This window comes from Carex rostrata, chromosome 7 (assembly GCF_964058835.1).
Source record: "Carex rostrata chromosome 7, lpCarRost1.2, whole genome shotgun sequence".
Taxonomy (NCBI): domain Eukaryota; kingdom Viridiplantae; phylum Streptophyta; class Magnoliopsida; order Poales; family Cyperaceae; genus Carex; species Carex rostrata.
This window is the reverse complement of record NC_135924.1, coordinates 6422366-6447438: the sequence shown is the minus strand read 5'-3', so window position 1 is coordinate 6447438 and position 25073 is coordinate 6422366. Positions and strand designations below refer to the sequence as shown.

General features: G+C 33.6%; 4 protein-coding genes across 5 annotated transcripts; 3 read left to right on the top strand and 1 right to left on the bottom strand.

The window, feature by feature from the left end:
- The first annotated feature begins 252 nt into the window (after window positions 1-252).
- LOC144557476 (putative leucine-rich repeat receptor-like protein kinase At1g68400) lies at window positions 253-2960 on the top strand. Its single transcript, XM_078306049.1, has 3 exons — window positions 253-1301; window positions 1572-1952; window positions 2207-2960. Exons 1-3 carry the CDS (start codon window positions 374-376, stop codon window positions 2785-2787), a joined length of 1890 nt encoding a protein of 629 aa, XP_078162175.1. The 5' UTR covers window positions 253-373; the 3' UTR covers window positions 2788-2960.
- A 5020-nt stretch (window positions 2961-7980) lies between these two features.
- LOC144557461 (putative aquaporin TIP3-1) lies at window positions 7981-10663 on the top strand. Its single transcript, XM_078306034.1, has 3 exons — window positions 7981-8499; window positions 9352-9599; window positions 10084-10663. The coding sequence occupies exons 1-3, from the start codon at window positions 8370-8372 to the stop codon at window positions 10471-10473; spliced, it is 768 nt and encodes a 255-aa protein (XP_078162160.1). The 5' UTR covers window positions 7981-8369; the 3' UTR covers window positions 10474-10663.
- A 496-nt stretch (window positions 10664-11159) lies between these two features.
- LOC144557539 (uncharacterized) lies at window positions 11160-14263 on the bottom strand. 2 transcript variants are annotated; one of them, XM_078306122.1, is made up of 6 exons: window positions 13848-14263; window positions 13619-13738; window positions 13112-13165; window positions 12841-13004; window positions 12040-12216; window positions 11160-11559 (listed from the first exon to the last, which is right to left on the bottom strand). In XM_078306122.1, the coding sequence occupies exons 1-6, from the start codon at window positions 14223-14225 to the stop codon at window positions 11355-11357; spliced, it is 1098 nt and encodes a 365-aa protein (XP_078162248.1). In that variant the 5' UTR covers window positions 14226-14263; the 3' UTR covers window positions 11160-11354. The 2 variants fall into 2 exon arrangements, with proteins under 2 accessions (XP_078162248.1, XP_078162249.1); XM_078306123.1 differs by having other exon boundaries at window positions 13619-13694; window positions 13848-13988.
- Window positions 14264-19261: 4998 nt separating this feature from the next.
- LOC144557460 (2-Cys peroxiredoxin BAS1, chloroplastic) lies at window positions 19262-22385 on the top strand. Its single transcript, XM_078306033.1, has 7 exons — window positions 19262-19567; window positions 19655-19726; window positions 20384-20465; window positions 20552-20631; window positions 21154-21279; window positions 21792-21905; window positions 22085-22385. The coding sequence occupies exons 1-7, from the start codon at window positions 19367-19369 to the stop codon at window positions 22199-22201; spliced, it is 792 nt and encodes a 263-aa protein (XP_078162159.1). The 5' UTR covers window positions 19262-19366; the 3' UTR covers window positions 22202-22385.
- The last annotated feature ends 2688 nt before the right edge of the window (window positions 22386-25073 follow it).

Below are 25073 nucleotides of genomic sequence, written 5' to 3'. Positions count from 1 at the left end.
CCTATGTCTTTAATAAAACATTTCCCAAAGCCTATCAAGTCTTACCTTTTCCAGTTTATATTTGTTGGCCTAAAGAAGGAAATTTTAAGTGTGTTTCTCTCTAATTTAACACAAATATCATATCTACTATTCCAATAACTTAGTAGTTAACACACTTAATTGACACTTCCTTTATCTCTCTCTCTCTCTCTCTTCATTATTTCTTGACAGGTCCGCCTTCTCTCTCTCCAACCCTTTGAATCTTTTAGTTTCCTTGCCTTACACACCTAGCAAGTTAACCACTTATAACATAAAAAGCCACCTCCTTTTTAACACAATTCATACGTACATACAAGATAATTAGAATCTCTATTTCAACCAAAATATATTGACCATGATCAACTCAGCGACAAAAACCTTGCTATGCCTTGTTACATTTGGATTGATGTCTGTGCTTTCTGATTCCATGTTCACAAAGGAAGAGCTATACCATGAGGAGAGAAACAGCCTAATCCAACTCCGTGATTCGCTACGTTCAATCGTGAACCTGCACTCGAACTGGACGGGCCCACCGTGCTACAAGAGCCATAGCCGTTGGATCGGGATCACGTGTTCGGGTTCGAATGTAGTTGGAATTGTTCTAGAAGGGATTCAACTCACCGGTTCTCTCCCACCCGATGCTTTGTCAAATGTCACATACCTATCAAACCTTAGTTTAAGAAACAATGCTCTTCATGGCGACATCCCTAACCTTGACGGTTTAATGTACCTTCAAATTGTCGATCTCTCTCTCAACCGGTTTTCCGGGTCAATTCCTACGGAGTTCACCAAATTGCCGCAACTGAATGATCTACAGTTACAAAATAATCTCTTGAACGGAACGATACCTCCATTCAATCAGTCGGGATTATTTTCATTTAATGTCTCGCACAACTTTCTTTCGGGCCATGTACCTGAGACCGATGTATTGAAAACATTTCCGAAGAACAGTTTTGACCATAATTTGGGACTTTGTGGGGATGTGATCGGAAAATCCTGCAACGAATCCCGTCCTGTGGGACCCGCTGCTCCTCCACGTGTGCAGGTGAGCCCACATCATGCACCCACAGCAATGACACGTGCACCAACAGCTAAGATCGCCGCACCCCCAACTAAATCTCCCACAGCTGCTTTACATTTGCATCAAAACTCTCATCAATTAGGTGCTTCGAGGGTTGTTTTGATCGCCATTGGGGCCGCCTTGGTTCCCTGCTTGCTGTTGTGCCTTTTCTTGTACTTACAAAGACGGAACAGGAAGGCAAACCAAGCCGAAGGGCTTTTAGGTATGTTCCTTTGTTTGTTTTATTATCGTGTTGAAGTTACAAGCTAATACGTACAACAAGGTTCACATTTGATCCAAAAAAAATATCATTGCCTTTACCCAATTATGGTCTTTTAATGCTTCTTCTATTTTTTCTGGATCAAATGTGATCCTTGTTGTACGTATTAGCTTGTGACTTCAACATATCGCTATTAACATCATATCATCACTTCAATTATTTCATTTAAAGCTTATTTTTTGTAATATTATATATTTTTTTTTCTGAATTTAGGAATACCAATGGCCTACTTTGAGAAGGCAGATAAAAGCTCGGGGAGCAAAGAACAAAAAGACGGTGAACTCGAGTTCTTCAACAAAGAAAAGGCGACATTCAACCTAGATGCTTTGCTAAGATCGTCGGCCGTGCTAATGGGAAAGGGAGGATTGGGAATTACATACCGAGTTACCATCGAGTCGGGCCCGGTTGTCACTGTCAAGAGGCTGAGGAATGTAAGTGCAGTTGGTAGAAGAGAGTTTGTGCAGCAACTGCAGTTGCTTGGAAAACTAAGGCATGAGAATCTTGTTGAAATCATCTCTTATAACTATTCTCAGGAGGAGAAATTGATTATCTATGATTACCTACCTGGTTCTAGCCTATTTCAACTACTGCATGGTAATAATAAATTATTCATAGTATCATTTTGGTATGTCATTTTACTTTAGCAAACTTCTGATTAATTATACATATGGATTTTATAATTAAGAAAAAAACCCATAATTTATATGAAAATTGAAGTTATTCCAATGTTGGTTGCCTGTCAAGATGTCAAACAATATTTTGTAATCATGTACCAATTAATGCAGAATAATTAATATCACAATTCCTAAAAATTTCATCTAATGTTTTGTAATTTTGGTTCATGCTAGAGAACAGAGGAGCAGGAAGGACCCCTATGCCATGGGCATCAAGGCTCTCAATTGTAAAAGGAATAGCAAAAGGCTTAACATACCTCCACCAATGCCTACCATTTCACAAAGTGCCTCATGCAAACATCAAATCCTCAAATATTTTAATTTCAGACAATTACAATTACCCCAAAATCACAGATTACGGGCTTCAGCCTCTACTCCCGCATTCACACAGACTTGCGGTGGCGAAATCACCGGAATATTCCCAAGGCAAGAAATTAACTTGCAAATCGGATGTATATTGTTTCGGGTTGTTGATTTTAGAGGTGGTCACCGGTAAGTTGCCGAGTGAGAGCCAAGAGGAGATACCAATGCCTCAATGGGTTAGATTAGCACTTAAAAATGAGTGGTCGACTGATGTTTTGGATGTCGAGCTGGTTTCAGAGAGAGAAAATCATGAAGATATGCTTAAATTGGTAGAGATAGCGCTTGAGTGTACCGAATTGGATCCCGAAAAAAGGCCCAAAATGACGGAGGTGGCAAAAAGGATTGAGGAGATCAAGGAGCCAAGTAGGGGAAGAAGAAGGTGGGTCAATTAGTTGCAAGCTTTTGATATGTATTAATTCTTCTCTTTCTTTCCTTTCTTGGTTTTTTTTGGTTTTTTTCTGATGAAGATAGTTTTGCATTGTTTCTAGTTGTGGTAGAAAATGATTTACTGGAGAATGATCTTGTAAGATATGTCTGCTTCTGTTGATTTCAATTGTGCACCAAGTCATGCATGTATAATATGTTATATATGTAATAACTGAAAATTTCTTAACACTACTATTGTTCAGCATGAATTGTTTTTGGTCAAGGGATTCAATACCAACTTTCATTTTGTTTCTTCCAATATCCTCCAGCCAAACATGATGTTAGAAGAAAAAAGAAAAGGAAAAAGAATTCTATGATCTACATTTAGTTTATCAATGATTTATATTCTTAAATGAAACTAGAATTTGGGTCTGCAAACAGTTTGCAGTGAATACTAATACTGAAAATACAATCAGTGTTGACACATCTGTGTCGATTCTCTAAAGAACTGTCACTGATACTGATATTTTAGTAGCTTTTAGTGTCACTAACATTTGTTATGTGATAAACCGACACTGATACGTCACCAATAGTGTCAGTTTTTTTTTTTAGTGATGGTGACTCACAGTGTCTTACTATTTCATGGATATATTTTGCAAGTACAATCGATCTTCAATTTTACGTTAGATAAGCAATAAATTATAAATTATAGTATAGGGAACACCAAAAATAGAAAGATGCAACCCATCTTTTTCCAGCAACACATCATTAGTACCAAAACATTTTTAATTATTTAGAATACTCACATAAAAAAATAAAAATAAAAATCGTAATTTTTGCTTTTGTTCTGCAGAATATCAAATGGCTGGAAACAATTTTTGAGAACTACATAGTTTGCTTAATTAGGAATCAGAAGAATTAAAAAAATTGCAGCTACCTATTACAAAAAAATGAATAAAATGTAGCACATATTTTTTTTCAGTTTACAGAATTATCTGCAGGAAAATTTCATTTAAAAGGAATTTGTGCCATCTGATCAAAATCAGATGGATGAGAATTATGGAAAAGATCTAACAATAGAAAAACTTCGACCCAAATTGACACACGGCAATGACCGAGAGGCTCGCGCACAGAGGCCAGGGATCAAAATTATTTTTTCTATTATGGTTTTAAAAAAAATTTGACAACAGTTTGAAAATAAAAAATTAAGAAGACTATTATTTTAATGCAAGTCATTTTGAATTTATTTGTTCAGATAAAAACACTGGAAAAAAAATTAGGTATAAAGGCAACTGAACTGATGAAATACACGTTCAGTGCTCTGCTTTCAGTCTGTTTATTTTGGTCCTAGCAATTTTTTTTTTCAATATTTTCAGCTGTCTGAATTGTATGTCTTGTGAATAAATTGGTTAAAAAAAATTATAAAATCTAATTATTAAATTAAAATATTATTGTTAATTTTTTTTCTTCATTCTTGATTTCTTGTGGCACGCCTGCTTTCCTCTGTTGCGGAAACATAAAATACTGTAGACTAAACTAACTTTTTTTTATAATAACTTTCGTCCATTTTCATCTGATGTAATATATGTCAAAATTAAAATCTGGCATGCTTGTATCTTAACTAGGGAAATTGACAATGTATTAGATATATAAGTGTTTCAACCTATATTACCATTTTTCTTAGAGTTATATATTATTTTGGATTGATGGAAAGACTAACAAATCTCTCGCCAAATTGATATCTACTAAAACTTGAGTAGTCAAGATTTTTTAAGCGGAACTAATCGTTGAAAAAAATTACTCACATTATAAATTACAAACATACAAAACTTCTAATGTTTGGCAAGAAATATATCTGTGACAGCTAAGACGCATCCATCATTCAATTAATTAATTAGCGCCACTTTCTACTTTGTCCCAGTCGATGAATCAGTATATTATTTTAGGCCATTCCGGGCTTCCGGCCCATTGAAAATAAAGAAGAGAATTCAGCTGCTTTTTTCTCTCCTCAAAATGAATAACGGCTATTTTGTTCTCTTCAGGCCCATTTGAACTCGGGTTTGTGTCAGAATGAGTTAGAGTCGAGTTTAAATTTAATCAGAGGCAATAACGATTAACGAGTAGAGCTGAACTAGTTCATTAACTGTTAGTTCGTACCGTGAGCTGTACGTAGATCAAACTTTTTTTTATTGATTTGGTGTTGTGAATCGGCAGAATCGCTGACAAAGTATTAGGGATAGATTTAGAATTTTCGTCGTAAAATAGCGAGTTGAATTTAAATAGTTAATTAGATTCAAATTCATTAACTAATTAAGTAATAGATAATTTGTAATACTCTTGATTTCTAATTTTTAATGCTCTAATTTTAAATTATAATTATTAATTAGAATTCAAGAAATTTATTTTAATTTTAACCTTAAATTTAATTTGAATTATAAATCAGAATTTCAGAGGACAAATAAAATTTCGGGAGGACAAAATTAGTTCGGATCTATAAATCTCTATAAAAATTCAAAATCCCAACAGAGAGGAAGTTCAGTTGGCTCTTATTGGTTTTGCCCCTGCAAATCACGAGTCAAGAAATAATTTCATTCTTCTTTTTACAATGAGTTTCATTATGTTATGAATTTATGATAGACACAAAAATAATATTAAAAACTTTCAAAAATAATGTTATCTTCTTCTTATAACAAATTGAAAAATAAATACAAATTAATATAAAGTCGAGCTGAAATAAACTAATGAGTGAGTCTATGGTACTATGCATATCACGGCTTGTTACCGTGCTACGGCTCTATATTCGAGTTTTCAAATCCTAACGGTCGATCCGAACCGTTCATCTTGTTCTCCATATTAATATGTATTTGGAGACCAAATTTTATATTTGTTGAAATTTTTTACTATTTTTTTAGATATTTAGAAAATCACTTGATCTGAAAATTCTGGACCATCCAAAAACAGTGATTTTCAATAAATCTAAAAAAATAGTAAAAAAATTTCAAAAAATGTAAAATTTGGTCTCCAAACACATATTAATATGGAGAACAAGATGAATGGTTCGGATCGACCGTTATGATTTGAAAACTCGAATATAGAGCCGTAGCACAGTGCCAAATCGTAATATGCATAGTAACATAGACTCACTCTAAACTTATTCTTGCTAAGAATTAAACAATCTAATTACAAACTTTTTTCTGAATTGATTTTGAAAAAATCACAAGCTACAAGTCTTTTACCAGCACCACCAGTCCACCACCACCTATTCCGGGCCTTTATGCTTTTCTTAGGAAAAAAAAAAAGCACCACCTAATCCAAAAAAAAGAGAGTAAAAAATAGAAAGAAAGACGCCAAATTTCAAGCCAATACCGCCATAACATTAACTCAGCCCAATGTCAAGCCATGCTAATCCAATTTCGGATTTCCTCAAACAATTTGAGAAAACTTCTAGAAAGAGACAAAATGAAGCGGTCTGTAGTGGAAGGATACAATATATATCAGAATGTACTTTTATCTGTATTTATTTAAATTTATCTTGCTCGTATTTTATTTTCCTTCGTAAAAAAGTCTTTATTTTTTTTTTCAAATTTTTAGGTTGAAAGTTTAAAAATGACCACTAATTATCAAATAGATTAATAGCTTGCATAATATATAAAAATATAAAATTTTATAATAAATCACTTTAAACACATCATACACACAATATCATAAAATACAATAACAGGTTATATACTTATTAGTTAAATTACACAAAAAAATATTATGAAATATTACATAAATTTATTTTAAATAATACAATATAATTAAATGAAAGAACATCATGTTTTTTTTTTGTATTTATCAATTATTTTATAACATAACAGATACGAAATAGATTATATCCATATTGTTATTTTAATATTTTAATGAACTAAAGAGAGAAAAAAAATCAACATACACATGGACCTTATCCAATACAATACATATCTAAATAATAATTCTTACCAATATCCATCTTATCTTATGATACAATCATACAACACTACATATAATTTTAAATAAATAAATGAGTTCTTTTGACGCCGGATTGAAACAACTTGCTACACCGTAGCACAGATAAGATAGTCCGCAAATAATCAGTTCAAGTTCAAGACAACCGCTTGTAGTCCAGTTAGTTCCTCTCCATTTCATCATGAACTTGGACAAGTGTTGCCTACGCATCACACGGTCAACGCGACAGATCATTGGACTAGATGCTTCCAATAAATCAAGTTAAAAATTTGTCATTTTTGAATTTTGTTTTTATATTTTGTTCATATAAATCAAGTTCAAAAATTAAAATTCAAAATTATTCATCACAGTGCATTTTTGTAAAATTTTGATATAATTAAAACAAAATTAAAATATCATAATTTTTTTCATGCATATAAAATAATAATCATATCTAATAATTTTATCATAATATTTGAGAGTTAAATTTTAAGTTATTAATTTCTTTTCAAAAATAGAGATATAATAAAGATATCAAAAGTGAAAGACATTTGTACTTTTTTCATATATATATAATCACTATTTGTTTTAGTGACTTGAGAAAAAATATTGAAACTAATTTATATTTACAAATGCGGATCCACTTACATTAAATGCATATTTACAAAATAAAGACATAAGGGGAGAATGAGAGAGAGGAAAAGAGCGTAGCCGATGTGAGTGTGGTATTACTGGAACTTGAAACGTGGAGTTTCTCATCTCCATGAAAACGTGATAGTGATCAGATTTTATTGTTGGAGTATATGTGGCGACTCGGACAGAATAGGATCTAAGATCTCCTTGTGACCCAGACTCACAAAGTTTTTATTTTTGTTATCTATATGGATAAGAGTTATATCATTTTCTTTCTTTTTATTATTTCTTTCTATATGGATAAGAGTTATATCATTTTTGTTATCTATATGGATAAGAGTTATATCATTTTCTATATGGATAAGAGTTATATCATTTTTGTTATCTATATGGATAAGAGTTATATCATTTTCTTTCTTTCTATTATTTCTTATGTAACACCTTTATATATAATAATTTTATTAGAAACAAAAAATTTAACTTATATTATCGTTATAAAAATGGTTTTAAAGGATTTTATTAAACAAAATAATATAAAAAAATTATGAGTTCCAAATTCTAAACCTGATATTTATTATAAAAAAAAATAAACAACTTTGTCCAAAATGACCACGTAGATCGTCAAATGGATAAGACAAGCCTTTCATGAACTGGAGAGGAAGTTTCAAGCCAGGCGCCCGAATTTGTCCGTACCCAATTTAAGCTAGAAATAACGATAAGCACACTGAAGCGGTATTTACACACCTCTCTCGACCTCTTTCTCAACGTGCCACCCCTGTCTCACCTCCTGCTCCCACGTGTCCCTTTCTCTTCCGCCACCTTACCTTCTTATACCATCACCCCCTTCTCCATTTTCCCCATTACACTAATTCTTCCAGATTGATCAGAAAATACTGGTACCATGTACCTACTGGTATAAGATAAGAAGAGAGGAGATCAAAGCTGGGGTTATATACCGAGTGATCATATATAGCTATTTTGTATCTGAGTTCTATCAAAATTTTGAGACATGCCGCGTAGATTCGCTGTCGGCCGTACCGAGGATGTGTACCATCCTGACACCATGCGATCAGCTCTGGCTGAGTTCCTCGCTACCGCCATCTTCGTGTTTGCTGCTGAAGGATCTTTACTTTCACTCGGTAAGAGGTTAATTTTATATTCTTTGTTTTCTTAATTTGGTGCATTGAAATATGCATGCATGCATGCATGTTTGTCCTTAGATTCAAGCTTGCCTTTTCTTGAGGCTTTGTTGGTTCCTTGGGGAAAAATCAGATTTGTAGGGAGTTTTACGTTTAAAATTAACCGATTCAAATAACCGATGGGGGTAACTGTATATGCCTTTTATATATACACTTTTGGCTGAATTAATTTAGTGTTTCAGATTACTAAAACGTGATCAATCCTAATTAATACTAAAATTAAGGCTTACGTTAGAAAAATGGACAAAACAGACTAGATAAACACTCAGAGAGATCAAGTCTATATGGTTTAAGACCGGCCGAATTCTATACTTCTGCGGTCAATGAAAAATTATTTTATTTGACTGAATTTAGTTTCCATGCATGTGTATATATTCTAAGTCTAATATATGTAAAGATCCCTACATTTTACTTTGGTTAAACTATAAAAATCATATCAATGGAGGCTTATTTTTGTTTTCGTGGCGAAGATCAGCATTTTCTTCTGGCTTCTCATCTGTGATCTATCAATATATATTTTTTTGTGTAGAAATTCAATTCATAATGCTACTATTCAAAATTGTTTATGTGTAAGTTGCAAATTTTTTACCAGCATTTGGTGTTCATATGACAATCAGATTTTTATAATCAATCTATTGCTACAAACGTAATTAATGTAGTAAGAAAATATGTAGGGGCATATGCGCTACCAGAAAAATAAAAATAAAAAGGAAAAAATGATGCATTTTGCTGGAGAGCAAAAGAATGAGATCATGACTGTAACTATTGCCTTTGGGCTTATTTGTCTTGCAGATAAGCTGTACAAGGATACGACCACTGCTAGCGGGCTCGTGGCAGTTGCCATAGCACATGCACTTGCCCTTACAGTTGCGGTGTCAACTGCTATGAATATTTCTGGTGGCCATGTCAACCCTGCTGTAACATTTGGGGCACTGTTAGGCGGTCGCATTTCCTTAATACGCGCACTCTTCTACTGGGTTGCACAGCTCCTGGGTGCCATAGTTGCAGCTGCGCTCTTGAGGATTACTACTGGTGGAATGGTAACTTATGATTTTCATCATTGTTATTAGTATTAGTAATTGTTTTTATGACTTTATCTTTTGATCGGTACACTTAATTTGATCAATGCTTAGATTAGAATCAATGATTTCTCATTTGGGTATCATTGGAGCCGTGAATATTTGGATTGTGTGGTGGGGATCCTGGATCCTAGACATACATCTTGCACAGGATTAATGTTGTTGCCCAATTTGTTATAACATACAATACTCAAATTAAATGGATAATCAGCCGTGATTCACTTGAGACACTTGAGATGGAATTTCTCGAGTAATAAATATTTACTCTCAGGTAATTAGGGATGGTTATTAGAAAACAGTTTCAAATATCAATTTTAATGAATGAAAACCTTGAGGCATTTATGTTGAATTTGTTCCTTCTCTCAGCGGCCACTAGGGTTCTCACTAGCAATTTTAATGAATGAAAACCTTGAGGCATTTATGTTGAATTTGTTCCTTCTCTCAGCGGCCACTAGGGTTCTCACTAGCATCAGGTATCACCGAGTGGCATGCACTACTACTCGAGATCATCATGACATTTGGCTTGACATACACCTTCTATGCAACAGCTCTTGACCCAAAACGGGGATATATTGGCACCATTGCACCCCTGGCAATCGGGTTTATAGTTGGTGCCAACATACTTGCTGGGGCTCCATTTGATGGTGCAGGTATGAACCCTGCAAGAGTTTTTGGGGTTGCACTGATCGGATGGCGGTGGAGTCACCACTGGCTTTACTGGGTGGGGCCGTTTATTGGAGCGGGTCTTGCAGGGCTTACCTATGAGTTCCTCCTCATACAGCCTGAGACCGCACCGCATGCACATCACCAGCCGTTGGCGCCAGAAGATTATTGAAGGGGTGTTGAAGTGTGGTTTGGTTGGTTTGTCTATTGTCTATCTTTTTTACTTTCTTTGTTCTTATTTCCTTTTCCTTTCATCCTTTTTCTAGTTGCCTGACTGTGTCTGTGCTTTTGATGTGTATTGGTGTTGAGAGTTGAGACTTAAATTATGGTAATGTGTTGTGAATAAATGCTTGCTATTGCAATTGTGAATTGACTGTTTGCATGTATGCTTTACTTTTGGACCCAAGTGATCAAAGGAGGATGTATTAGGGAGTTTTCTGGTAATTATACAGAACTGAATAGCAGATCATGATTATCAGAGTACAGTTACAAAAGCAGATATTTTTTAACCTACAGAAGGCTATTGGTAGTTTGGTACCAGCATTTATTAACTACGAAATACAAGAAAAATCCTAGGAATAGACAGAAAAGTAAAGAAACATATTTAATGATTTATCTGACAATAAAGTTGTTTGACAACAGCAACAACTGGTCAATTGGTTGGGCTATTAATAAATAAAATAAGGTCATATATTTTCTTAAATACTTGTAGGTTGCATGCATTATTTTAATGTAATTTTAAAATCAGTTGATCATTCATGCATTAAGTGATTTGAACAATAATTAATTCAATATTATTGACACTTGATGAGATCAAAAATTTTACTAATTCACTAATTTGAATACAACTTATCTATGTTATTACAAAAATATGTATACACTTTATTATTTTTTGATATCGTCTTGTTGTTTGTCACATTGTCAATGTATCATCTCTCTTTATCTTTATACTTACATAATTATCAGCTTGTTTATTACAACAGTTAACAAATACTGCATATATTGAAAGATCTTGAAGTAAAAAAATATATAAAAACAAATAATCAATTTGGGCTACCTCTTGTAAAATCTGGCAACCCAAGGAGCAAGATCAGTGTTATCAGGTTCCCTCTTGAACACTGAATAATAATCAGACCAATAGGAAGGATTTAATCTAGATGTAAAACCTTTGTTGAATATGCAAAAAGGTAACCAATCTTCACCACCATTCATCCTCCTTTCTCTTTCTTTCGGATAAGCTAGAGGTGCTTGTACATACCTACACATTAGCCTACTTTAGATAAATAATTAAGAGTAAGGATGTTGTACTATGCATAACGTCGATTGGTCTGTACTATGGATTATTATTATTTTTCTCAAAGTTCAAATAGTCGATCTGAACTGTTCAACATGATCTCCGTATAAAAATCTACTTATAGACCAAATTTTACATTTGTACTTTTTTTAAGATAGAAATAACCACTTTTGAATAGTCTAGAATTTCAATTCCAGAACAAGTGATTTTCTACCAATGTACAAAAAGTAAAAAAAATAGTAAAAGAATAGTAAAAAATGTAAAATTTGATGTACAAGTATATTTTTATGTGGAGATTATGTTGAACGGTTCAGATTTGAACTCTTAAAATAAAGATATTGATCCATAGTACAGATCAATATGGGTTATGCACGGTACCATAGCCTCACTCAATAATCAACCTGGTATAGACAACAATAGTAGTCAATCATAAGGAATTCATACCTAATGTTATCGAGCACGGTGTCCCAACAGAAGTGTGTGTGGCCGAAAACATGGCAGCTTTCGGAAGCGTTTGCTTTTCGGTGAATTGATCGTAGCCGGGTCTCTAGTAAATCAGAGCCTATAATTTTTGGTAAATTAGGGTAGAACAGCATTCTCTTCTCTGGGCACAGATCTTGCCTGAACACAGAATTATTCAATCAAGTCAATATGTAAATAGGAGTTCATTCACAACTTGATATAACCAACAAAATGGGAAAACAAGAGTGAGGCTATGGTACTTTGCAAAACTCAGAATAGCCGTACTATGGATCAATATTTTTGTTGCAAAGTTTAAAACTTTAAATAACCGGATCCGAACTGTTCAACGTGATATTCATATAAGAATGTACTTAAAAGACCAACTTTTACATATTTTAGAATTGTTTTACCATTTAATTAGATAACTTATCTAAAGATTTTTGAACCATCCAAATATAATGATTTATTATCTATCTAAGAAAAAAAATAGTAAAGAAAATTCTAAAAAAATGTAAAATTTGGTCACATTTTCATATGGAGATCATTTTGAGCGGTTTGGATCAACTATTTGATCTTTGAAAACGAAGAAATTAATTCATAGCACGGATCAATATGCACTTTGCAAAATACCATAGCCTAACTCAGAAAACATTTTAATCCCATTAAAGTTACCACTTTCACCTCTCCCTTTCCTCTCTCTCTCTCTCTCTCTCTCTCTCTTCTGATTTGGGAGGAGGTAAAAAGAGGAAGAATATATAGAATTAAAGTGTTTAAAAAAATTGCCTTGGAACAAAGTGAGAGAAAGTAATGATCTGATTGCTTCTCCTCTGAACATCATCAATCATGCTCTGATTATCCTCATTCATCTGATCAAAGTAACAAGCAAGTGACATGTCATCGTTCGAGATATGTGAAGGCCATTTGCAAGCGTGAAAGTCCTTGCATGCCTAAATCATACCATAAGAAGTTAGCATTACATAAGTGTAATATGGAAAACGGTATAAAACATTTCATAACAGAAAAAAGAAGGAAATCAGGATCAGTGCAATTATACCATCTCCAGTGAAGGAATGCGAAATCCCGTTATGTCTTTTTCTTTGTCAAAACTCTGTCAAACAACCATTACCAAACCTTTTGTTACTCGTGCCTTAGCATAGCGAAACTAGGAATTATAAACAATATATAGTGATTATTCTCTAATTGCAGTTAACTCATGATACTATGAAAGTTCAGTGCTTGCCTACTTTCCTTGGAAATAATACTATGACAGTTCAATCCTTCTAGAAATGTTTCCTGAGCAATCCATTATGATTTCATCAAACAGTTATAATTTACTCAGAAAGTTTACAGTTTGGGGGCATAAAAGTCATTTTAATCTTCAAAATCAATGAAGATAGAGCTCTCAATTATTACAATTCAATCTATTAGAGTTGTTACCAAATAAGTCTGACCAAGTATTTATTCATTTATTCTCCTTAGTAAAAAGACTGAAATCAATGTTAATATTTTTCCTACTAAAGCAAAATTCTAACTTTGTCATAGTATTTACTGAGAGAATTACCTTGTGGTACCATGAAAACAAAGGAATGATTCCCAAATTTTTTACGGTTTTCGGGCCCGTCTCAACTCCAATTTCTCTGCATGCATCAATCAAGGCAGTCAGTTTCTCCAGTGAACACATCTGATACGAAAATATCAATTTTAGACACCAAGCCTACTCACTTGGGCATTTTGACAAACATCTTACATGCATCTTGATAAAAGCACTAAACCTAAGAATAAGAACTCACAAATTTCCCGGCTTCTCTTCTACACCACAAATCATGATTCCCCGGCACAAAGAACACGGTACTGAACTTTTTCTTCAATTCTGACATTGTCAACACAAAACTGCTAAGTGTCTCCGCAATGTCCCCGGCAACAATGAGAACATCGTTCTGATACCGATCTGATGACATACGCCTTACCCATTCCATGTTATCTGCGTAATCCGTATGCAAATCTGACACCACAAAGACTCTGAGAGAGTCTGCCTCGTTGTGGCATTTCGACAAACGGGTTATGGGTATACTTTTCTGTCTAGAGCACCTAGCACTAGCGTCTCTGGAGTAAGATTTGGGGATTAATTGATGGAAGGATTTAGGAGAAACAGGGGTTGCAATTGCCATGAGCCGTGTCTAAAAGCTTTCTATGACTTCTCTACAAATAGAGATTGATAATTACATCACACGCCTAAACCAGATTCCGGTCTCTGAAGTAACTCAAATTTTGAGTTTATATTTGGACCGTCCGATCAGAATCTTGACCAATCCGGTCCTAGGTGAAAAGCACGGGAACCTCTAATATTCGTGCCAAGACAGATCTGACGGTCTTGATCTAAACTAAAGAAATGGAGTTACTTTAGGGAAGCTTTGGTTGTTGGCACTGACCGTACGGAGATTACAAAGCTAGTATATAGGAGTAAAAAATTTAACAGAGCACTTTTGCTTCAAGCAACGCATTGAATATAGAATTAAAATAGCTCTGCATACGATTCAAGTGCTGTATGAAATCAAAACTGGTCTGTTAAAATCTTTACCCCAGTATAGCATGCACGTTTGATTATTTCAAGTTAGCCGGTTTAAGCCATCCTATTTTTTTTTGTGTGTGTAGAGAATTAAAAGTTACAAAGAGTTAAATTAAGAAGAAGAGAGAAAATAACAAAAAAGACAATTTAGTGACTATTATATATTTAGCAAGTTTAAATTATTTTATTTGTGTGGAAGTTTAAAAGTTGGAAGAACTAAACCAAGTAGATAGACAAAAATACCAAAACCTGGATAGATAGTTTAATTTAGATCGATTTAAAATTAGATTTACGTCATTTTACTAGGGTTATTTATTTTATATTTAGCGATTTAAGTAAGAATTAAATAATTTATTTATTTTATTTTGTCCTCACAGCTACAAGATAAAAAGAAAGAACATAAATGACTTGGGGATAGGGGTGAAAACGGAGCCGGATTATCCGGCGGATATCCGCTCCGTATCCGGATATAATCCGAATCCGGATAATCCGGATTCGGATAATTCCCGGATACGGATTCGGATAATTTTCGGAAATCCATAAAAGATCCGGATACGGATACGGATTCGGAGTCCTAAACGGAGCGGATATCCGGATTATCCGGATTCGGATAATTTGGCCAAACCCATATAAAAGAGGAATAAATATTTGCTATAGGTGGGATTTGAACCCATGTCCTCCCATCTCAATGCCTTAAGACCAAGCTTCAAACCACTACACCACAACATCTTTTGTTACCATACACTTATTTGATATATATATATTATATGAATAGATTATCTTTCATCTCTTATAAGTTCATTAATATTTATATTTAATGTTTTAATTAATATTTGTATTTTAGAAGTTCATATATCTTAATTATCCGACCATTATTCGTTTTATATCCGTATTCGAATCCGTATCCGTGGACTATCCGTTCCGTATCCGTATCCGTTTAAGGCGGATTTGGTTTTGAATTTTGATATCCGTTTACTATCCGTATCCGTATCCGTATCCGCTCATTATCCGACAGATGCGGATATGGTATTAGCATTATCCGCTCCGTATCCGCTCCGTTTTCACCCCTACTTGGGGAGCGGGGCATTATGAATATGATGCCCATCATATCAAAGCTGGGCATTTAGAGTCTTTGACCGTTCAAGGGTGCGTAGAGATTCGTGCCAGGATACTTAAATCCTATTAACCGAAGCGCTATGTTAATATCAGTGTTTTAAAATGCGGTTTTGTTCATGCATGCAGAAGGCCACTGTATTTCGCATATGTAGCATGCAGTCGCATATGTGGATTTATATGCAGAAGTACATATGCGGTTTTACTATGTTTTGTTAAAAAAATATAGATAAAATAAAACTAATTTATATCTAAAGACTTGTTTAGTCTAGTAGTTTCTGCTCTTTACCATATTTTAAATGTTATAGATTCTAATTTTCTCAACCGCAGAATAATTTTTAGATTTTTTTCAAGTTTGTATAGACCGTATATGTGCTCATATATTCAAAACTGCATGAACTTGAATGCATGAGATTTTGTATGCAAAAGACCACTGCATAAGCATATGCGGTCCATGCGACCGTATTTTAAAACACAGGTTAATATATTGTCAATAATTCCGTTTTCTTTACCTCCACGCTCCTATTTCTGAATTCAGATCAATGACGGTATCGTAAATATACTGTTCATTGGAATTAGTGGATCTGAATCTTTCTTTTAACTACACAGCTATACTTACAATTGACATTCAATATACTTCATGTTTGATTGGATTGAGAATAAATTATTTTTAGAATTAGATTATTTGAAATAGTTTATTCGATGTTTGATTGAATTATAATAGTGAATTCAAACTTTTTATTTTATTAGAATAGATTATTCTTAAATATTTTTTGAAATTTGACTATTATAATAAGACAAACAATAGCTATTCTTAATTTGAATATTCTAGCTATTCTAATTTTACAATCAAACATACCTCTTGTGATTAGAGTTTTTGGTAATTGGTTATATACAGAGAAGCATGGCTAATCTAAGAGTAGGGTTCTGCAAAATACATTCTAAATGAGTGTTAGAAACATGTACAATTTTTTTCATTTTTTTATAAACTTGATATATAAAAATTCTTGTTACAGTGGCAAATTAATTATGGGGTTCTGTTTGCAAGAAATTCAAATTAGAGCCGGGTATCAATTTTTTTTAAATAGAATCAATTTTAATTATTTTAATAGAATAAGCATCACCGATTTGGTTTTTATAAAAATAACTCTACCGATCTTCGTAGATATCTTAGAATCAAATTTAATTCTCCCCTCTACCGATTTTCAGAATTAATGAAGTTACTTTTTATATAAAACCAAATCAATAGTACTTGTTCCATTAAAATAATTAAAATTAATTCTATTTAAAAAAATCCCAGATATCCTCCGCCACAATTTCTAGCTGAGATGATAAATATTATTCATCTCAGCCATTGAATATGGATCAACGGCCCAGAAAAAATCGAAACAAAACCATGATCCGTGCCCTTCGATTCGGGCCAATCATACCGACACGGCCCTCGTCATTTATTGTTTCAAAATAAAGAAAAGGCTGAATCCGGGGTAAATATTTTAACATAGTAGTTTTGCCTTCATACAGCACACAGACTATAAAATTTAAACTACACTACACGTAGTTATCTGCTGCACAAAGCTCAAAGGGAAAGTATCCTCTGCGGAGTTTTTCCGTGCGGAGCTTTTGATCTGGTCCGTTCGTTTCAAATCGGATGAATCAAATCAGATCTTGCCCAAATTTTAAAAAAACTCAAAATTTGGTGAACTCTTAATCCAGTCCGTCCGATCCAAAACGAATGGACCAGATTAAAAGCTCCGCACGAAAAAACACCGTAGAGGATAGTGTTCCCAAAGCTCAAACTGCTCTTCTAAAATCTTGGGTAAATTTTCGATGAAGGTCACTAAACTCTGTCTTTGTCACAAATTGGTCACTCAAGTTTAATTTGTCTCTTCATAATTACTGAATTTTTCATTTGTCCCAATCACGTTGCCCTATAATTTTTCCATTCAAAATGTTATCGGAATATTCTTATTCCGTCCAAAATATAACAAAATATGCTTATTTCATCCAAAATTTTAATGAAATATGTTCATTCTGTTCAAAAATCTAAAAAAAGTTATATTTTATTATTTTTTGGATGAAAAAAAGTTATAAGGTTACTGTGACAAATTAAAATTAAGTGGTTATAAAGAGACAAATTAAATTTGAGTGATCAATTCATAACGAAGAACTAAATTTAGTAACCTCCAACAAAATTTACATTAAAATCTTTATCCGTGAAAATTGAGCCTACAGCTCTAGTCTTTGCATTTGCAGTGTAGCTTCTGTCGGATAAGCTGTTGTTAACAGTTAACACCTGGCTCACAGCCTAGTTTTAATTTGAATGAATTCATATTGAGTAGGTGCCGTATGTCATGCGTAGTCACAAGATTCATGAATTAAATTTAAATTATATCCGAATAATTTTTTTTTGTGATGTCGAACCGAACGCTAAATTATTCAGTTGACTAGACTTTGACTAAATTAAATCCAAATAATTCGCAAAATTTACAAACTTTTTCCCGAATTTTACAAATTATTCACGATTTTTTTCCAAATCATTTTTTTTTTGGTTTTTTTTTTTCCTCTATAATAGAACTGAAATATCTGATCTAGATAATTCCGAGATGTTGGATAAGAGATGCTTCTTTATAAATGAGCATGCTTCTTTATAAAGGTGGGTTTGTCCCTAGCTTTTGAATGCATCATATATGTTGTCTCGAGGCATTGTGTATGGTGTATTTTTCTTTTTTCTTTTACAAATTATTCACGATTTTTTCTCAAATCATTTTTTTTTCTTTTCTCTCTCTAACATAACTGAAATATCTGATTTGAATAATTTCGAGATGTTGGATAAAAGATGCTTCTTTATAAATGAGCATCTCTTATTTCAACGGTTCCAACATGCTTCTTTATAAAGGTCGGTTTGTTCCTAGCTTTTGAATGCATCATACATGTTGCCTTCATGCATTGTGCATGGTGTATTTTTCCTTTCTTTTTTAAAACTAGAATGATGCAGTAGTTGTGTAATTAGATTAGATATAGCTTAATGATTATTGATTAGTTGTAAATTGTATATTAGAATTTCAGTATATATCTGGTCAGATTTGCAAAAGGGCAGGGACATGTTTGCAAAGGAGCAAGGACAATTTTGTAAATGTTGTCTTTATTGTCATATTTCTTATCATTTTAGAACTATTGTTTCTGAATCCTAAAAGTTGTAATGGGTCTAAAATCCATGAGCAGAACCAATCACCTAACAGTTGTAATTGGTCTAAAATCCATGAGTGGTACTAATAAGTAATAACAGTAAAAGAAAACTAAACTAATGCTCTCTTTCATACTACAAATGAGACATTTATGTTGGATTTTGACGATAGTACCCTTTAAAAATTAAAAAAACAAACCAAAGAGAGCAGGGGCAAAACAGGTATTCGTATTCGAAGAGAAAGTTTTCTCTCCGTTAAGTCGAGATCCAACATCACTTGATGGCACGAGTCTTGATGTATAATCGGACAGTCTATCTACGCTCCCCATTGTCCACTCGTCTAACAGAATCCACCTATATATTATCCCGGATTCCAGATTGTTCGATTATAAATTGGTTAGCATCTCTTATCCACCCACAGTTGGATACTTGGATTACCAGTCGCCATGGCTTGCTCTGTGCCTTCCATCGCCTCCAGTATCTCGTGCAAGCTATCCTCTCCAGTCACATTTCTTCATCAATCATCAGCTGGTCACTTCTCCACAAATCTATCTTTTCCTAAGAGCTTCACCTCTCGCTCTTCTAGGCTCGTCTCCAGATCCAGACCCGTTAACAAGAGAAGTGCCGTTGTCAAGGCTTCTTCCGAGGTTAGCTTTGCTAAAATGTAGTTCCTTTGTATTAGATCGGTTGTTGAAGTTATCCGTTTGTGATTTAATTGATTTTAATTTGTAAAGGATCTTCCATTGGTTGGTAACAAGGCACCCGATTTTGAAGCTGAAGCGGTGTTTGATCAGGAGTTCATCAAGGTACATGAAATCAAAAGTAGCTACCTTTCTTGACTTTTATTAATGTGTCAAAGCTTCACTTATGACTTATGAGTGGCCTTAAGTTCACCACTTTTAGATCAATTAAACCTCGGTTTAAAAATTTGTAACAATTTAATCCAACTGACCACTCAAAGAAGTAAATATAAAATGCTTAAGAGTCGTCAGACAGGTATGTGTTAATTTTAGCTGCCAGCTATACATTGTCCGTACTGGTACAGGTTCACTGAAGTGCTTCTCAAATTAGTGTACATGAATTCATTATGTACATTGCAAATGATTGAGACTGAGTTATATCCTAAGAATTTTCTTATACTGGATTTTGGTGCCATACTGCTGGCTTTGGTGCTAGTATAAACCAGTCCTTGTCGCGATGTAGTAGGTTATCCTTTTTAGATTTTATCTTTTCCCTTTTTCGTTGTTCATTATATAAGTGATGAAAAAAAAAATTGGAATTTGATTACAGAAACTAGGGCTAGTTGATGCACAATGTTGAGGTTTAATTTACCTGCCAATATGTTGATTTTGGTTTAAATAGGCTTAATGGAACATCAGTATCATATGTCATGTTTATTTTAAAATGTTATCCTAGAGTTGCTTGCACATATTAACTCTAAAATTGATTTTGCTTATTTCTAGGTAAAATTGTCGGATTATATTGGGAAGAAGTACGTGATACTTTTCTTCTATCCCCTTGACTTCACTTTTGTTTGTCCTACTGGTACGTTGAAAGAGGACTAATGAAAATTTGACTATTGTTTTGATTCCTTTTCTTCTGTTCTAAAATATTACAAATTCTTGATGCAGAGATTACTGCTTTCAGTGACCGCCACTCAGAATTCGAGAAGCTGAATACTGAAATTTTGGGTGTCTCTGTTGACAGTGTGGTAAAGTCCCTTGTTTTAATTTCTGCGTACTGAACATGGTTAATAGAACATCGTAGGAAACAAATCTTTTGCAGTAGTCTTAGAACACTTATATTTTTATTAGTAAATAAGTAGCAACAAGTCATTTGATGAATGAGCCATGATTGACTGGGGCGGAGGCAAGTAATGGCAAGGTGGGGCATTTGCCTCCCCCCGTCAAAAGAAAAAAAAGTCATGTACTTGACCTTTCTATGTTTTTATTTTTCTGAAAATATTTATAAAATTATACTCGTAATTAAAAATTATTGTAAGATTGTACCTCACCCTAAATTGGTGACCCCTCCCTAGTTATGTCCGGGTTCCACCCTGATGGATGGTCTTGTCCAACTTTTGGAATAAGAAGCTAATGAATTTTGGGGCCATTTGAACATTCTTGTCAGATTTCATAATATCATATGCTCTGCATTCATACAATCATTTGTTGACTTTTGTTCTCAATTTTTCTAAAGCTTTGTTTTCACATTCATTTTTATTTTCCTGTAGTTCTCCCACCTTGCCTGGGTACAAACAGATAGGAAGTCAGGTGGACTAGGTGACCTGAACTATCCATTGATCTCTGATGTTACTAAATCTATCTCCAAATCTTTTGGTGTGTTGATACCTGATCAGGTACGACTATTATCACTTTTCAACGTGTACCAATTATTTTACCTTGTTTGCAGATAAATACTTTATGCAATTGCAATGCTACCCAAAATAAAATACATTTGAAAGTATATTGCTGTAATGCAAAATGTTGAGACTTTACATTCAAATCAAACTGAAATGGAATCAATCTAAGTAAATTTATATGTAGGACACTAGGATTTGTACCATGTAATATTGGTCGGAAGCTTTTTTATAGAGTTGTAATGAAAAAATCAGGTGATTTCATCATTCATTCAGTTGAGTATTCTTGGTTTAATGATTGGATATCGAGCAAGCACAAGTGGGTGTCTAGTACATATGTAGTAAAAATGCCATGGGTAGCTTTCAGAAGCCCCTATAATGTGTCGAGGTATCTTTGAAGGACAACTTCAGATGTCAAAAGTTTTAGTTGTAAACATGCCTTTCTTCTATATTTGTTATTGGGCTGATGACTAAATTTCACAAATCTACGTGTTTTGTGACATACATGACAGGGAATAGCATTGAGAGGACTGTTTATTATAGACAAGGAAGGCGTAATTCAGCATTCCACCATTAACAACCTTGCTATTGGTCGTAGTGTTGATGAAACCATGAGGACTCTCCAGGTAAATTTCGTCTTATTCAAAAATGTAAAATACTGAAGTTGCCAAAAAATTAGTCACTTATAGTAGCTCTCAATATGTGAGAGCTGTGCTACCTGGTCTATTTCTTCATTTTAGTTGTCTAAATTTTTCATTCTCGGTCTTTGATCCAAAATATAATGATGGTTTTCTTTGTTTAATAGGCGTTACAATTTGTTCAAGACAACCCAGATGAGGTATGTCCAGCAGGGTGGAAGCCAGGTGAGAAGTCAATGAAACCTGACCCAAAACTCAGCAAGGAATACTTCTCGGCTATCTAACGATATCATTAGTATTCACGCAAATCATGTGACTCCTTTTATAGAGATGGGAGTATTGTTGGCTCTTCTCTTGCATTTTGTGTGATTTTTGTCTTAGTGAGATGGAGGCTTTTTTTTTGTATCAGTGGAATTGTAGCTACATTTTACTAATAATGAAGAGGCGAGCTCCAACTTGGTTTGTCAAGCTTTGATATCATGTCCTGATTCAGAGATTAGCACCTTTTTTATTTGCAAATACTTGAAAGTTGAAATTCTAAAAGTCTAGTGTTCCATGCTTGCATCATCTCACAAGGAATTTACCACACCAGAACTGTGCCATATTGGCTTATTGCTATCATTTAATACAAGTATTATTACTTTAGCAGCATAGCTACCTTAATACTTGTCTGCTTTTACTGTCAGCAGCACATAAAAATTAATTGAAAGCGTGTCATGCTAGATATCTACCTTGGTTTTTGTGGTTGGTTTTTACCTTTTGGGACTAAATCTACATATTTCGGGAAATTGGTCCCGTAATGAATTTGATGATCAATGATGAGGCATTGAGGTACGTGGTAGGAATTACAGGGATTTTGTTGTCATTTCTTGGTTTGTTATATGGAAGTTATTGGAGAACTGAGATGAGAAAGAGGTTTAGGTTACCCGGTAACCTGTTTTGTTGTGGGTATGTGGGTTTGAGGGATTTTATTAGGTGGTTGTTTTGTTCGTCTTGTGTTTTGGCCCACGAGGTGAGAACTGGGAACTTTTATGAAATTGAAGAGGGAGAATTGTTTATGAAAGAGAGAAAGGGAGAAGCAGAAGGGATGAATCTGGTATTGGCCCTTCTAGAGAAAGAAACACAATTACTGTACTAGCAGTCTCGGTACTGATACGGATAGGTGAGCTTGTCATGTCAGAGAATTTTTCTTTTATAGCAGTAATATGTAGATTTTTCAAATTTCAATGCACAGATAACACGAGTTATTAATTTTAATTTTTTTTTGAAAGAAGTGGGGATTCCCACCAATATCCATTCAATATGAAAACCCTTACAATGGTTTAGAACCTGGTACCACCTCTCTGGTACTACTACAAAAACTTACAAACAAGGCATGCCATCAAAACCCAAGTAAACCAGATAACCATATAAGAAAGACAGCTAAACATAAGAGACTATAACATCATTCAGTTTTTTTAAGCACAAAAGACCCTATAAACATAGAAAATCACACAAAGTTGCATAACAGATAAGTGCATCTTCTCCAACCATCAACCATCATCTTCCACCTGTGCATCATATAAAATCATCTCTTGCCCATGCATATGGGTTATAACCTGTTCTCCCTCCATTGAACTGGTAAGAAAATTTCCTTCCAACCATTTTGTATCACAAGGTAGCATACACAACAGATTAGTACTTGCATCATAATTCTGATTTGAACACCAGAACTTAACTAAAGCTAAAATCTGTGCACCTATAATTGGTGTTTGCCTACATAGTAACAAGATTTGCGAATAATTTGGATTTGATTTGTTGGCGAATCAATCCACGTATTATTCGGTTTCTCAATTTTTTCACTATTTTATTTTGCTCTCTTGTGGGAATTTTTTGTCCTCTCAATGTATACTTTCGAATTATTTCTGAATTATACCTCAGTTATTCCTAAATCACGAAACTTTTACCCCGCCGAATCTTTCCCGAATCATAAAGTTGTCACTATGTTTGCCTAGTCAAAGCTATTCATTGCTAAATACTCTTAAATTCATATAGAAATTTTTTAAACTACAGTATGTCAGCAAGCTTTTGAATACGTAAATCGTAGCTTGTTATAATGTACAGTGGAATTCTATAGAATCAAATATTACTGAAACAGTTAGGCTAATTAATTATGTCACAAAAATCCGTTCAGAATTTTATTTTGTAGTCCATCTAGTTATTTAAATTCTAATATATTTCATATATTTTCTTTCTGTGATCCTTCTAGTATATATAAATTATGAGATATTTCATCAATTTCTTTATGACTGCAATTCAAATGTGATTTATATAAACTACGAATGACTTGAATATCATTTGCTGGAGAGAAGCTCCTAATGGGATGGGCTGGGCTGGATTGAAAAGATTAATTAAAATCTAACAGGCTTAAAGAAATTAATGTAACTGGTCTAAGTTGACCATTATAGCCCGTTTATACAATTTGATATATATATTTTATAAGAGAAATGTTCTAGTCCCCCCGAGCCATCATACCCTAGCACGTCTCCCAAGTATTTTAACAGAAAAAAAAACCTTCCAATGTTGTCTAACTTTCATTTCCAGCGCTAATATCCAAACATTTAAAATTATGCTTATAACATTTTAAAATATTACTCGCAAGCATTTAAACCTCTGTTTGAAAACATTTCTAGATAGTTTTAACTCTTAATTACTTTTGTCTTCAAGCCAAGAAAAGTGGTTTGAATATATGCATGGTTTTTTCCGGTCCATTCGTCCGGTTTTAATAACAGTGCTTTGTACAAAAGTAATTAAGAGTATGTTTTCAGATAGAGGTTTAAGAGTCTTTTCTTTTTTTGCTATTATCAATTGTTGTAAGCATCAAGAATCTTTTCTTTTTTGACTTGAAGATAAAAGTAGTTAAGAATTAAAACTATCTAAAAATAATTTCAGATAGATGTTTAAATTCTTGCAAGTAACATTTTAAAATGTTATAAACAGAGTTTTAAATGTTTGAATATTAGTGTTAAAAATGAAAGTTAGATAATTTTAGAAGTTTTTTCTGTTAAATTACTTGAGAGATACTTTCGGAGATTTTATTTGTCAGGCTCCTTTTTTTTTTAAGTTTTTGGCATATTCACACAATAACAGAGAAGTTTTGTCGGCTAAAAGAAATTA

Excerpts from the sequence above, each read along its gene's own strand:
- LOC144557476 (XM_078306049.1), top strand. The coding sequence starts at position 374 with ATGATCAACTCAGCGACAAAAACCTTGCTATGCCTTGTTACATTTGGA. Across the intron at positions 1,302-1,571 it reads CCAAGCCGAAGGGCTTTTAG|GAATACCAATGGCCTACTTT; the intron begins GTATGTTCCTTT and ends TTCTGAATTTAG. Across the intron at positions 1,953-2,206 it reads CCTATTTCAACTACTGCATG|AGAACAGAGGAGCAGGAAGG; the intron begins GTAATAATAAAT and ends GGTTCATGCTAG.
- LOC144557461 (XM_078306034.1), top strand. The coding sequence starts at position 8,370 with ATGCCGCGTAGATTCGCTGTCGGCCGTACCGAGGATGTGTACCATCCT. Across the intron at positions 8,500-9,351 it reads AGGATCTTTACTTTCACTCG|ATAAGCTGTACAAGGATACG; the intron begins GTAAGAGGTTAA and ends TTTGTCTTGCAG. Across the intron at positions 9,600-10,083 it reads GGATTACTACTGGTGGAATG|CGGCCACTAGGGTTCTCACT; the intron begins GTAACTTATGAT and ends TCCTTCTCTCAG.
- LOC144557539 (XM_078306122.1), bottom strand. The coding sequence starts at position 14,225 with ATGGCAATTGCAACCCCTGTTTCTCCTAAATCCTTCCATCAATTAATC. Across the intron at positions 13,739-13,847 it reads GAAGAGAAGCCGGGAAATTT|ATGTGTTCACTGGAGAAACT; the intron begins GTGAGTTCTTAT and ends TTTTCGTATCAG. Across the intron at positions 11,560-12,039 it reads ACCGTGCTCGATAACATTAG|GTATGTACAAGCACCTCTAG; the intron begins GTATGAATTCCT and ends GCTAATGTGTAG.
- LOC144557460 (XM_078306033.1), top strand. The coding sequence starts at position 19,367 with ATGGCTTGCTCTGTGCCTTCCATCGCCTCCAGTATCTCGTGCAAGCTA. Across the intron at positions 19,568-19,654 it reads TTGTCAAGGCTTCTTCCGAG|GATCTTCCATTGGTTGGTAA; the intron begins GTTAGCTTTGCT and ends TAATTTGTAAAG. Across the intron at positions 20,632-21,153 it reads GTGTCTCTGTTGACAGTGTG|TTCTCCCACCTTGCCTGGGT; the intron begins GTAAAGTCCCTT and ends ATTTTCCTGTAG.